This window comes from Glandiceps talaboti, chromosome 15, assembly GCF_964340395.1.
Source record: "Glandiceps talaboti chromosome 15, keGlaTala1.1, whole genome shotgun sequence".
In the NCBI taxonomy this organism is placed as follows: Eukaryota; Metazoa; Hemichordata; class Enteropneusta; family Spengelidae; genus Glandiceps; species Glandiceps talaboti.
The window spans coordinates 15,597,582-15,612,393 of record NC_135563.1 but is presented as its reverse complement, the minus strand read 5'-3'; the positions used below and the strand labels follow the sequence as shown (position 1 = coordinate 15,612,393).

The window sequence follows — 14,812 nt, the reverse complement described above, 5'->3', positions numbered from 1 at the left end:
GGGGATGATCGCACAATGTCACACAAGCTCAATAAGCAAACTTCGTTCATTTAGGAGGAGAGGTGGCTCTGGCATCAATGTGATTGCTGAACTTTGTATTCGCACTTTTAACTAAATTTCGAAAACTTCACGCCTTCAGTGATAACAGCTTCTGTGTTTACAACTGGCATGTTCATAAGTTGATAAAAATCGACTTCTAATGTGGAATACAGTGCTGGGGTTTTCGGTAGTATTTTGATGATCATCTCAGTAAACAGGTACATAAGGTTGGAAAGTCATGTTTACCATCATGTTTTTACATTGCATCAATTGTAGTGGTGTGACTGCTACATTTTGCATCATGGTTGACATCATATATAAACATGTGATGTCACACATTCGTTTAGGGCGATTGTTTGGTAATGTTGATTTTCTTATAAAACCAGTAGTTGTCATTTTAACAATATATTTGTGTAAAAGAAAAATGTACAATCTCTTTGTGAAAGCCCATAGTCTAAAGTCTATCTGTGGCGTTTATTTCACCAGGAAGACAGGCTATCCATGGCTTTGATAGCCCCTAGACTAGAACTTAGAAGGACACGGAGGTGCAACACTAGTTGAAAATCCAAGCCCATGTTTGTAGTCATTTTAATACTGAAAAATGTTAATTTCCTGGAAAAATTCTACTTTTCAAAACAGGAGCATAGCTAGATTTTGTGGCATGTGTACGGAGATGAGAATTTAGGAGACAGGTGACACTGATGAATGGCAGAGTTGATTGTTTTATGGAATAGCTTATAGTAGTAATGACAGTGTTTTATGAGAGATTTATGCCCTGCAAGCTTTAAATAAAATGTGTCTCAAGTACTCTGATTATGTGGATTTCATTGTATAGAACCTGTACCAGCTTTTGTTTTCAAGGACCATATCAGTCGGGTATTTCACTGACCCCTTACCATTTCACAGATACCTCTAATATGTTTGATTGAATTCTAAATTAAGATATGAAAGTAATCATTGGGCTTTAGGCAAGTGTGTGTGTGTGATGAGATAGAGAGCCGAGTGTCAAGGTCAAAGGTAGATGTTGCAAGCAGCCTATTAGTGTTTAAGTATTGATTTAAACTTAAGTCAGTACTCTGTAGTGCATTGACATCATCACCGTCATCGAGGTTGCCTGGATTCTTGTCTCATTACATATGAAGTCTGCTCCACTCATACCAAGATGCTATGTTTAGAAGTTGAGAGGAGCTCTTCGCTCAGTGGTAACCATGGAAACATAATCTGTGTCATCATGCATGTTTTATATTTACCCTCCCAGGTCTCTCACTTATAATGAACACAAAAGAAAGTGTTGGAATAATCCATTTTTGTTGTCAGCATTTGTTTGTATATATGAATGACTGTCTCTGTGTTGATGTGGAATTTTTTTGTGAAGAGTCACCCAAGTGTGCATGTGTATGTGTATGTGTTGCAATGTAGTGATAACATTGAAAGGTGTTGATGAAAGCACAAAGAATGAATTGCCTCGTTCGAGATTATTCAACCAAAAGAGAAACGTTTGTAAAAGCAGTTGCTGATAGATGGATGAGAAAGCAGTAGGTCAAGGTCGTGTCAATGCTGTTCAACAACCCCTGGCTTGCATTCCGCACCAGTAGGTCATTGACATATGTAGGTTTCAGTGAGACTATGCATCATGGCAGATGTTATTATTATGAATTTACCTGTCAGTTTCACACACCTGACAACCAGAGACCCAGGCACCAAATAATGCTATCTATGAACTTTCAGAATTCAGGAATGTGAAATAAAAATTTGCATTATTTCTCGTACAGAATGTCAGTAATTTATATCTAGGTACCGTACTATTACGTTTAATTGATTATTACAACAAGTCAGTTGTGATCATCAAAAAATAGAAAAATTAAATAAATTTATTTGAATTCGAATTTTGTTTGTGGTGGTCGGATTAATTTTGTGGAGAGGACCGAGAATTGCTAACTGTATAACAGTGTATAACAGTTTTCTTGTTCACTGACGCATACGTACTTTAGTATCGTCAAAATAGTAGCATTGCTTTGATGTATTAGAGGATGGAAGGTGAAATTTACTACATTTTGAAATGTTGTATATTTCATGCATGTTAACAGTTTCAACAGATGTAGCATTTTAGTTGTTTTAAGGGAGGGGAATAAAGAGATTATCATGTTGATTTCATGTGCATATTTTGGATCCATTTAGGATCTTTTCAATTTTCACCATGGCACAGATCTCAAAAGATAAGAATTTTGATACCAAAATAGCTACAAACAGCCAGTTGATCAGAATGTACAAATTAACTGGTATCAGAATTTGAAGATTCAGTGTGTTATTTTACTTTGGCTGTAAATATATCAAAAATCTATCATGTGCTTCCCAAATACGGCACAACTGATGGGTATGTTTTAATGTGTTGACATTGTCATTTGAGTATTGATGGTACAATTTTAATTTCGAAAATGAATTTATCCGGTCTGCAATCTAGGAGTAAATATCATATTTCATAGCAATGATTGCATTTTAAAAGAGGCGTTTACAGTAAAACAACTAAAAATGCTGGTGCTGAAATTTCCCCCAAGTCTTAAAAATTGGCGAAAAAGAAAATTGAAAAGTGTATTTTCCTGTTATGTTTATAGCTGAAAGGATGTAACAATCACCTGTAATATCAAATACATCATCAATCTAAGCAATAATTGACACTATTTTCCTGATTTCATCAGTATTGTTTCCTGTTTCGTTGGTGCACTAACTCTAATGATGGTTAATGTTGTAACAGTGTATTGAGTAGTAACTTCATTAGTAGAATGTAACCTTGCTATTGAGAGGCAATGGAGAGACCCTTTTCACTCCTCAGGAAATGTTATTGTCAGCAGCTCCTTGTATGACCTTGAAATTAAGTCTACAGACACAACAAAGGCATTGAAGCATTCCATGAAACAATCAGCATTGAATTGCATATGAAAGAGCCACCTGGCACTGGAGATTGATTTTATTGCACTGAAGTGACAGCGCCCTCTATGGTTTCGATTTGTCAAAGGTATTCCCCAATTTAATTGTTGTGGAGAGTAGAATGCATGTGTTTGCTGCCCTCAGTGTGCTGTAGTTTGTAAGGTTTTCAAGAGCATGTTGATATGGAGAAAAGTCTCCTTTCATGTCATATAGACAATTTCAAATGGCATTTTGAAGGGATTTTATATAAATATTATTTTAATGTGGTTTTTTTTTCAAAACTCTTGTTTTGCAGTAAAGAAGTTGGAAAGAGATTTGGAGAAAGCTCTGCTGAAACCGATCCCACCACCACCTCCTCCTCCCCCACCACCTCCCCCACCAATAAATCCACTAAGGTAAGACGTTTTGTTCTTGTATTAGTACTGGTAGTTGACAATGGATCCAGATACAATTTCAATTTTAAATTCCAGAAAACGTTACTTTTTAACTTATCCTCCTATCACTTTTTTTTAATTGTTGTTGATCATTACTCTGCAAAGTGTGTCATTTTAGCCTGTGTCATTGCGTTATTTTCTGAAACGATTTCCAGGTTTACACTATGGACACTGAAGTTATTTCTATTTATTTTTATTAACACATCTTTTAAGTACTGTTACATTTCGGTGTAAACAGCTGACACACACACAAAAAATCTTTGTACTTGATTGCCCATAATTTAATTCCTTGCTGTTGATCAAAATAAGTTCACGAAAGTTTTATGTCATAAACATTGCATTTTGCAATCATTTCTATGACTAAGTTGTCAGTATTTTACGTGTACAAGTTTGTGTACTGTCTCAACAAACTTGAGTCGTTCAATGTTCCCTTTTTTGTCCACAGTGCTTTAAGAGCAGTAATAGGGAAGAAGAAACGTGGTACCCCAGCATCAGTCAAACCACTGAGTGAGTAGTATTCTCTACAATGTGTTAGATATACTAATGTCAAAGGTCAATGTCAAAGGTCATATGTGAAATGTATTATGGGATAGAATTCTTGAAGTGATATACGAAAACGTTTTAATGCATTTACAAATGTTTTTACCACAACTTTTGATACAGTTCAATGAAACAGACAATTGCCAACACTTGGAAAGATTTCACAATATTTTGTAAACGACTGCAAAATGTTAAAAGTATTACACAATTTTCACATATATATGTTACTGTAGATATGTTATGATCTGTTGTTGTATACCCAGTAAACATGAAACTATTTCAACTGTTCACTCTGGTTGGTCAGGAAAAAATGAAAACATGTGTATATACTGTATACACTCCAATCAGTGAGGGTTTGTCTAAGGGCTTCTCATTAACTATTATACTGTGTATACATTTTTTCTAAACATTGGTATAAAAACATTCTGGTTTATAATATTGACAGTTGATGCCCACCCCTGCCAAGACGCCATCAATGAAATGATCAACCGGATCAAAAAAGGTGTTCCTTTGAAATCTGTCGGTGTAAGTGTCTGTTGTTTCTCAATCTTTTATGCTGTAAGTCAGGATTCCATACTGTCCTGTTGTTGTCCAGAATTACTAAGATGTTCAGCTTTGATTATTAATGTTTCTAGGTTAGTTTTGTTTTGGATCATTTCTGACTTGTTCTGTGGTTTATAGCAATATAAAACATGACAAAATTAAGAGACGATTGCAATGTCGCACAAGCTCAACAAACGAACATCGCTTGTTTGGACCCCTCCCCCTCCCCCTAAATGAACACTCACAAGTGCGACATCAAACATTTATATATGATGTAAACTATGATGAAAACTGTAGCGGTCATACCACTATGATTGATGTAACATAAAACCATGATGTCAACTTATAGCAGAATCTAAATATATCCGTGCTTGTCTGTCCATCTGTCCTAAGAAATTTAATTTATCTATCAGTCTGAAAAAAATGAAATATTATGTTTTTGATAACCTGTATGATTTTTACCTCTACAGAATAACCCTGCTTCACCTGGTAAAAAGAAGGATAGTGAAGCCTTCCAGGAACTTGGAGTTATGCTGGTAGGTGTCTTTAATTATGCAGTCATGTTATACTCATTGTAATTGGACTGAGTAGTCCATATATTTATGTATACACCAATCAGAAACAAGTTTTTTTGGTACTGTCTGGTCAGTGACCAATCACAAGATGTGACAGAAAATTTGTTCTTAAAATGACTACCAATGAGAAACTTGCTTTAACTAGTTTAACATCTGCTCAGTGGCCAATCATATTATCTGGGTTTTTTTTTTTGTAAATCCAGAATAATCTGAAGAAGAAACAGATGATAAATGATGTTGTTGGAAAGGATAAAAAAAATGGGGGTGCTGATCCACAACTGATGGAGAGATTACGAAGACAACGACTAAAAACTGATGGAGATGTTTCTGAAACACTGAAATCACCACTGCCAGAGGCACCACGAAGGTAAAACAACTACTATGGTCGAGGGTTTAACAAGTTTTCAAAAACACAATTTTCAACAGCTGTGCCAAATTGTAATCATTCGTTCACTTGTCAGTGTATCCATTGATTGAATGGATAAGATACAAGCAATTTCTTTGAGATGCAATATTCAATTTCAGCCATTATGTCCTGAATTTGGGCCCTTTTTTGTACAAAGTATAAAGTATAGTGATTTTACCAGTTAATCAGTGAAGGACTGGTAGCTGACTATTAACAGTTGTGTATTCTGTAGTTTCTTGCTAGTACCTAATTTTTCAAGAATTTGTATTTAAAAATGTCTTTGTTACAACCACTAAATATTCTTTGCTGATCAAATTCAAGCTTTTCCCATGTACTTTTCCAAATTTATCTGCTAATTTTAAAATTAACCACGTCCCTGTTATCAGTATATGATGGCATCAAATATGACAAAAGCATGCGTTATATTACTGAGATGTGTTTAAGTGGGAATGCCATTCCAGGAAATAGAGACATTTTCATAAAACATGGGTTCTGGAGTATCATTTCATGATTTTATATCACGTACAATTATTTGCAATTTCAGAGAAACGTTGATCTTGCACATTTATTGGGTATCTTTGCTATGGGCAATTGCATCATGGGAGATAGCAGAAATGCATTATTCATGACTTCAAAATGCACATCAATGTAAAAGAGCTGTTATGAATATTCAGTGTTCAACCATTGAATGATGTATTTCTGCTATCTCCCATAATGCAATAGCCCATAGCATAGATAACCTATAAATGCACAAGATCAAGTTGATGTTTCTCAGAAATCGCAAGTAATTGTAGGTGATGTAAAATCATGAAATGACTTCAAGAACCCATAGTTTATGAAAATGTCTCTATTTCCTGCAGTGGTGTTCCCCCTTTTGGAGGTTATTCAAAGATAGGGCAAAGAAAGAATATACCAAAGTATATACCAAACAAGACAAACTCATTTATAGCTAGGTAACAGGAATGGCATATACAAAGATATGGACGCATGACCATCCATCAAAGTGAAGAAAACTATTACAAATAAGAGTTTTTTTCATTGATATCCATATCAGAGCCAGCTGTACACCACCAAAGAGTGTCCCAATTATGTCTGAAGAGTACGAGATCTCAACCGGTGGAAGTGTGAAAAGGAAAGTACCACCACCTCCACCACGACAAATGGGCGATACCCACACAGAAGTCAAATCAGAGAGCAGTGAAACAGGAGAGGAAGGCACTCTAGGAAATGAAGTCAAGAAAGTAGGAAATAACGTAACTTCAAATGGAGCTAAGAATGTTGTAACAGTGACAGGAACAGATGAGGTGTATGATGAGAATCAAGTAATGGCAAACACCATCTATGAAACTGTGGACAGCAAAGATGAGCATGTCTATGGTGAAGCAGATGACAATAACACTGTAGAGGATGATTTGTATCAGACTGTGTAATATTAGAAGTGTTAAAATACTTCCCTGGAGTATATGAAAAATGATACCAAAAAAATACAGATTTATGAACATTAGCAGAATGTGCTGCCTGATATTGAGTGAATCATTTCTCAACTTGTTTCCATGGTAACTAGATAGTGCAAAGAATGATGTGCCTTGAAAACAAATTCAAGTATTTTGAGGAAAATGAAAAAAAAAAAGTGTTTAAAAAAAATGAAAGTTGACTTCCAATGATATAGCATGATAACCTTATGATTTTAGTCTAACTCATTTGTTTTCTGATTGTGGATAAGGTCAAAATCGTGCAGTGTCGTGACAAATTTTAATCACTGCAAACCAGTTAAATCTAGTAAGAAAACAAATATCAACTCAGTTAAGAAAATGTTAAATCTTTTCATTCACAAATCCGTTTCAAGGAATCAAAAAACTTTCAATATCAGACTTCATTATCCATGACCTTTTGTGCCATTTGACCTCATCAATGAAATTGACCTGAGGTCATCTTCCATAGAGAACACATTGATTCAGAGCAATCACAAGAAACTTGCCAAATTTAGAGAGGAATCATTCCATTTTCACCTCGGATTAATATTCAGTGGGTCCAAGGATAAATTATACCAGTTTTTTACACAAAGTAAATTTTAATCATTTTAGGGTGTATCATGTAGATTTGTATACTTCATTCCATGCTTTAAGTATTTCAGATAATCACTTGAACAGTAACAGAAAATAATATTGCCAAGATTTGAAGTCTACACATTGTCTATCAAAAACATGAGTACTTTTAATTAGATATTGGAATGTATTTTAACTTTTTACTGAACACAGATTTTTGGGAATGGAGGGTATAAGTTGTTGATTACACAGATTTTTGAGAAGAGGGGGTATGGTTTAACAAAGGTATGAGTACACACAGATTTTTTAGGAATAGTGGGTGTAAGTTGTGAATTACACAGATTTTGGGGAAGAAAAGGGTGTGTTTTAACAAAAGGTGCAAGTAATGACTGAATACAGTTTTTTTTTTTAAGCAACATAGATAATTGCATATGTCTTAAATGAGAAATTCAGTGTTATATCAGTTTCCATATAAACTGCAAAAATCAAAATTTGAATTTTATTGTGGTTTAATAGTAGATGATATATATTTATTGGTTTCATACATGACTTCATAGTTGGATATGTGAAACTGATAGCAAGGATTTACTATCTTGTCATTTCAATGAAACTTGGTGAAATCAGACCTAGTAGCTAAGCCTTAGATATCATAACAGTTGTCATAGAAATACGATACAATGTCATATTCACTGTGCAATGATCTTTTCTCACAGTTCCTTTCAAGAAGCTTAGATATCATATAATGTTTTTGTTTGTGTCTGCAAGGAATCAACTGGAGATTGAGTTTTAGAAGTGAAACCTGAGATGGTGAAACTTTTAGTGCGCATTTGTGAAATTCAATCCAGAGATGATCTGTCATTTTACCTTACGAGACACTGAATAGAGGAGAATTAGAGAATTGAAAATAGAGTAGGTTTGTTCCCCAGCATCATTAGAGAAATTAAAAAGCTGATATTAATGCAACTAACATAAAGGGTGCTCTTTGAATTGCGTGAGAAGCTTGAATTGATCTTTCTACCATTATCAGAAATCCAAACTTTGCTGATATTAGAGCAAATTAAGGGTGCTCATTTTATGGTGCAAACTACTCAAGCTAATACTTAAAACTGATGCCTTTTTTGGTGCCATCCAATTTTAATTCTGTAATATTAAATACAATAATCTCAATATTAATTTTGATAAGTAACAACTTTCCAACCCTTTATAGACCAAAGTCCTCTTCTCAGCCGTGTTTGATCCTCTGTAATCCCACATATCAAACAAATATATCAATTCCAACCCATCGTTCAGACTCTACTTAGAAGACGAAAGACAAAATGAAAGTCAATCTCTTCAACGTGTAACCATGTGGTATCAATACAAAAAATATATCAGAAATAAGGTACTATGTAAAATGTGAGTAGGAAAAAGTTCTCAGTTTTTAATTTCATATGTTGAAAACCTGAATTTGATTTCTATTCGGGTATATGTAGAATGAGACCTGAATATTCAGACAAAATATTTGACTTGCATTCCTTAGAAATTACAAATCTTTTTGATGTCCGTTTTTCAACATTATTATTTACGTTTATACTTTTGTTCCTACTTTTGATATGAATATTATTTGTAACTTTTTTTTTATATCATTGGACTTGGTTTGTCTTCCAGTTATGTTGTTTTTCAATTTGACATTAAATTGGCCTTGAAATTCTGAAATCAAGTTTATGTAAGACTCATATTTACATTATTTTGACTTGTCAGTTTAGGTTACTGGTAAGTTAGATTTGATTTGTTACTAGTTTATAATTTAGTTATGTTTGTATGAATTTAGAGGAGTAACTTTTGATTCTTTTAACTGCAATATCATAGTCAGTGAATTCAGATAAGAGTTGATGCATAATGATCTATGTTAGTCAAGAAGCACTGCCCAATAAATTGATTAAAAAAAAATGCACAGAAAATGTGCAAAGTTTCACTTTGTTTTAGGGTGTGTATTGAATATCAGAGTACGAAGACTTTCGTCACTTTAATTGTACATTAATTATAGTATTACTAAGATGTGAGAAAAGAGGATAAAATTAGACAACTCACAAATCAAATAGTGATTGCTCAAAGCCAGATTTGTGTCATGTGATAGTCACATGACTAATACTACATGTCAATTGGCTTGAAGCCAGATATTTTATCGTCAGTCTTGCTGATAAATATATAGAAGATATTTGAAAATATATTATCATTTAGTACAACAATATGTGTGTTTGTTTTAGTTCTATTTTATCCTAGACGAATGTTTGTAGAAATCAGTATTCCAGTAGGATGAATGTCCTGATAAACTTGAAGGATATTCTTCTGAGTATTTCGTATTATTATCTGTGCCTTTGAACCTATCTTCAGTGCAATCTTAAAGACGTCTTCTGAGTTTTTCGGCAGGTGTTTGGGATAATCTTATAATTTGTCGGATTCTAAGAATCAAAATAAGTCTTAATTTTCAGATTTCAGATTTAGAGAAGTTAGATTTGTACTACTTTGTGTAATAAATATTTCACACCATTGGATATTGAATGAAATAGTCATAACTTTATATTCCATATTCTACAGTCTGATCATCAAGACACTTCTCTATGGTGTAAGACGGTATGTGAATCTTGCAAAACTTTAATAGCAGTCTCTTTGAAAGCTTGAGCTATCAGAAATGAAATTTGCACACAAACTGATAGACAGACAGATTGTATATCTCCAGGCCTGGTATCATCACAGACAAGGTGTATTTCTCCAGGCCTGACATCATCATGTCTAGTGATGTAGCAAACTTTCCTCTGAATCTTAGGGGTTGAGGATCAATAGTTCAATGTAGAATAAAAAAAAAAATTCTTTTTTTTAAAGCCTAACCCACCCCCTTCTAACTAATTTGGCCAAAATTGAAAATGTTTCGGACAGCACAATCAATTTCAAATCAGTATGTAGTAGTATGTAATGCTATGAATACAAAACTGGTATGTATCATAGTGAAAGAAAAAATGCTCTTTTGGTGACGCTTTAATACTAAAGCAAAAATTCTTCTTTTTCTCAATTTGACAATTTTTTTTTAAATATTTGCATTTAGGGGTATAAACAAATCCATTAAGAGTAAAATTGATTTTGTAGAATGAGAACTAAAATGGATCACCACCCCCCCCCCCCCCCAGTAAAAGAATTAATTTTTGTATCCTACATTGAACTATTGATCTCACCCCTTACAATGAGGAAGAGTAGATTCTAATAGCATAAATGTAAAATTAATCTTTCAATGTGTCATACTTGCTATCATGATATTCAGACCCTTGTGGTAGACTGTCGTTCGTGTCGTTTTTGCTATGTTTCATCTAAAACAAAGTCGTCGCCTCGCTCTGTAGCACTGAATACTAACGCATACTGATAGGAACTGTGAGTGCTGAAGGCACGAGCTTGTGCCTCCGGCATTTGCTGTTGCTAATCAGTACACTGTTATAGTATTGCTCCGGATCGTAGCAAGGCGACGACTTTAGTTTTAGATAGCAAAAAAGGCATGAATGACTGTCGACAGTCTAACCTTTGTGGGTGAGTTTTGTGTTCACACAAATGAACTTTCACTTATGTGTGTTGTGTAAATCTAGAGATACAAAAACTAGTGTCATTTTAGGTATCTGATACACTCAAAATTAAAATCATATTCTGATGTTTTACATAGTGTGTGGTCAAAGCCGACTCTTATCTAAGATTAGCTTTCATCTTTTTATACTATCTCTGCATGCTAATTTGTCTAAAAACTAGATGTGAACTTGAACTTGAAAACTGTGAAGTCAGACAAGTGTCATTTTTTTAAAGAATTTAAAACTTTTCTCAATTCTTCACTGGAAAACAACCAACTACTACTAAGAGAGGCTTTCTGTGTCATAGTGTCTCTTTTCCAGAACTAGTGTCGAAAAGAAATTCAAAATTGTTTACTATTTAACTGTTCTATTTGTGATCATAAGTTAAGCTGTCATGTGAGACAAATAAAGGAGTTTGATTGGCTCATTTGGAAGTCAACAAAACCTTGTTGATTGGTTCAAATCAGACATGGAAAATTAGCATAACCAGTTGATTGGTTCAGTTCTGTCATGGAAAATTAGCATAACCAGTTGATTGGTCAATTATGAGAGAAAATAAATGTAACCAGTTGATTGGCTCAATTCTGTCATCAGAAATGAGCTGAACCAGTCAGTATATTTAATCACAAAGTGATTCGGCATGTTTCAAACTACTCAAAAACTTTAAAGTACAATAAAAAAATTGAGAATTAAGGTTTAGGTGATTCATGAAATTATCGTAAGTCTGAAGGAGTACGGATGTAATTATTGAATTATATTGTAATATATGGAAATGATATGTACAATATTAGATAGAGATATTTTTATCTTGGTGCTTTGTGTATGTGAGGCAAGGGATTGCATGTTTATGATATCAATTATGTTTAATTAGATTTGATAGACAACTTGTATTTCAACACAACACATAACTATAATATATCCCACATGGCAGCTGTTCCTAGATTTTGGTGATCAAATCTAGTCCAGCTTATGATTTGGAGAATGGGTGATCTGGGCTATGACCTGGGTCATCAGAAACATGACCTAGGTCATCAGAAACAGACAACCTGGGTCATGAGAATCAGCCGACCTGGGTCATCAGAAACATGGCCTAGGTCATCAGAAACAGGCAAGGCTGTGACCAGGGGTAGACAAAAAATGTTTACCAATTTAATCAGAAACAAACAATCGTGACTCAAGTCTTCTGAAGCATGCAAAAATCATAAGCCAGATTGATACTCAATGTAAATGCTGACATACAGATGTGTTATCATTGTATGCAGTTTGGATGCTGGTCTACATTGGGGGGTGTAGATTTGGGGACATTGGTGACAAATTGGGTCATCTAGACTTGTCCTATTGGAAATTGGAACCCTGCTAAAATGGGGGTAGCTCAGAAACTTGACTCAACATACTGGTTTGACATTTAAACCAAGTCTCCAGGCTAAATGTAGATGTATATGTTTTGACTCAAATTGATCTAAAATGGGATCTAGGATTTAGCACTAGGGTTACACACTCCTACCAAACCAGTGGATAAGTGCCCCAAAACCCAACCCCCACCCCAGGGGTCTACCACTATACACTCTCTGGTGTAATGGTCAAATAGATGAAAGTTCCAATTCTCAATTATTCTTCTATCAAGTAAGTTCACATTATACTGAAGACAGCTACTGCTAAGAAAATAAATTATATAAGTTTAATTTTGAATGATTAACAACCCTAGCTTGCAATATCTAAGACAGGTATGTATTTTAAATGTTCTTTCTGTGACAGAGTTTCAGGTTATCTATTTTGGTTTCCAGTAACCATGACAACACAACTCTGTGATGCTACTATGACATCACCACAACTGTGTGTATTTTTCTTAGAGATTTAGATAATCATGATTATTACTGTAGTCAAACACCAAAAAAGCTGACACAGCACTACAGGAAAGTAAAACACCTATCTAAAACATTCTACATAAAGTATTATCACTTCTAGCTGAGTCACTTCAAAGTTGGAGGTTTGACCAAGTTGTCTCACCCCCTGGATGTAGTAGACTATAAAGATATGTTGTGTTACCCTGCCCTCACTGTCCTGCACCTACATAAAGGGGTTGATAGATTTAGTTCTGACTTCAAATTTGATTGTATAGCATGTCAGTGACTGCACCAGGCATGTTATACAGAAATCCAGTTTTGATATTTCAACCAATGGTTGGAGGGTCTATGAACCATGCTGTTGTTAGCATATGGATATATGATTTGGAACTTTTCCTGATTTAGAAATTTTGAATTTTGAATTCACGGGAGCTAACTTTTTGGCACAATTTTTTTTATCCTAACGCATGATTTTGTAGATCTTCATAGTATTGATTGGTTTGAAAAATGACAAGAGGGTGTCGATGTGCTTTGAATTTTGAAAATGGGCAGATAGCAAGGCGGTAGTAATTCTAATTCAACTCAGTAGTTTTTGTCAAATTTTAGATCAGTTGATTTTCATTAGCTGTGCAATTTTCAGACACTGACTATATGCAAGTTTCAACGTATCTACTCTGAAATGTAGCAGATTTTTTTTCCAGTACTGTATGTATCACATTGACTTCACTGTAGTTTATGATAGCATCAACAGCAAATAAAGAAATCTAATTTTCTATTTGACATTGGTTTGTTTGTTTGTTTGTTTGTTTGTTGTTGTTCATTCTTTTTTGTACCAGAAAGTTCAATAGCCTTAATAGTAAGTTTCAGTGGTGTAACATGAATCACTTGATCCCATCTACAGTAAAGGAACCTAGCAACTTTATGTAGCTTCGAGGTGAGGATTTTTTTTATATCTAGCGCCATCACAGGTATTACAATGTAAACTTTTGTTTTTACTTGCACAAATAATTGACACCATCTTGTGGAAAAGAAGCCACCCATGACTGAAGCAGATCATATTTTAGTAGTTTACAGTGGATTTTCGACAATTTAAGAATATATTAATATTTGAAATATTCATTGGAAGTATCATTTAATGAAAAATCCAGGGTACAGACATTCCCCTACCCACCAAAAGTTACCAGTGTCAAGAGATGACTGAATTAAAAGCTGCACTAGCTGCAACTGGCATGTTTTTTAAATCTGTTTTGTTAGGTATAATAATCTAGTTACTTGTAATATTTTACATCCTGAACACATATGAATACTGTGATGGAGATGGTGGAAGTTGCTTTTTAAATCACTGAAATTTGTAGTCCATGTACGATGAAAGGTAAAAATTTTAGCTGAATCGAGCATGGGCATCATGGAACAATAAAGCTAAGATTATGGATATTAATAATCGAATAACAATAGTATGTAATACAACGTATGTGCGTGAAATTGGCAGGTGTGAAGTGAGCGATGAGCGGACGATTGTGACTGTATATTTTTGCAATAAAGCTTATTGATGATGTGTATTTTCAGTGTTCACCTCCTTCCTTTGATGTAATAATCTTCAGATTCAACGAGAATATCAATACAAACACTTGAAACGCCAGAAAACCTAGTCTTTCTCACTGTAGAACAACACCATGTCCCCGTACCATGTACCACCGCCGTTACACGGTAGCTTCCTGGTTTACCTTACATCGACGTTGGTGGCGCACTTTTGGCGAGCGCGAGCAGACGATCGATCGATATTTTGTTGCGTTGCCCCATGACATGCTCGGAAGGACGAGGAAGCGCTCTCATATTCATATGAAGACAGGGTATGAAACCGATCTCAAAAAGTC

General features: G+C 34.5%; 1 protein-coding gene across 2 annotated transcripts in view; it reads left to right on the top strand.

Moving 5' to 3' along the window:
- Window positions 1-13,676, top strand: part of LOC144446456 (shootin-1-like) — a 104,618-nt gene extending 90,942 nt beyond the window's left edge. For both annotated transcript variants that reach the window (XM_078136221.1, XM_078136220.1), the window contains 6 exons: window positions 3,260-3,359; window positions 3,844-3,905; window positions 4,384-4,463; window positions 4,952-5,017; window positions 5,260-5,423; window positions 6,517-13,676. In XM_078136221.1, the coding sequence (XP_077992347.1) occupies window positions 3,260-3,359; window positions 3,844-3,905; window positions 4,384-4,463; window positions 4,952-5,017; window positions 5,260-5,423; window positions 6,517-6,892 (848 nt within the window). In that variant the 3' untranslated portion in view covers window positions 6,893-13,676. The remainder of the gene's footprint in view (window positions 1-3,259; window positions 3,360-3,843; window positions 3,906-4,383; window positions 4,464-4,951; window positions 5,018-5,259; window positions 5,424-6,516) is intronic.
- The last annotated feature ends 1,136 nt before the right edge of the window (window positions 13,677-14,812 follow it).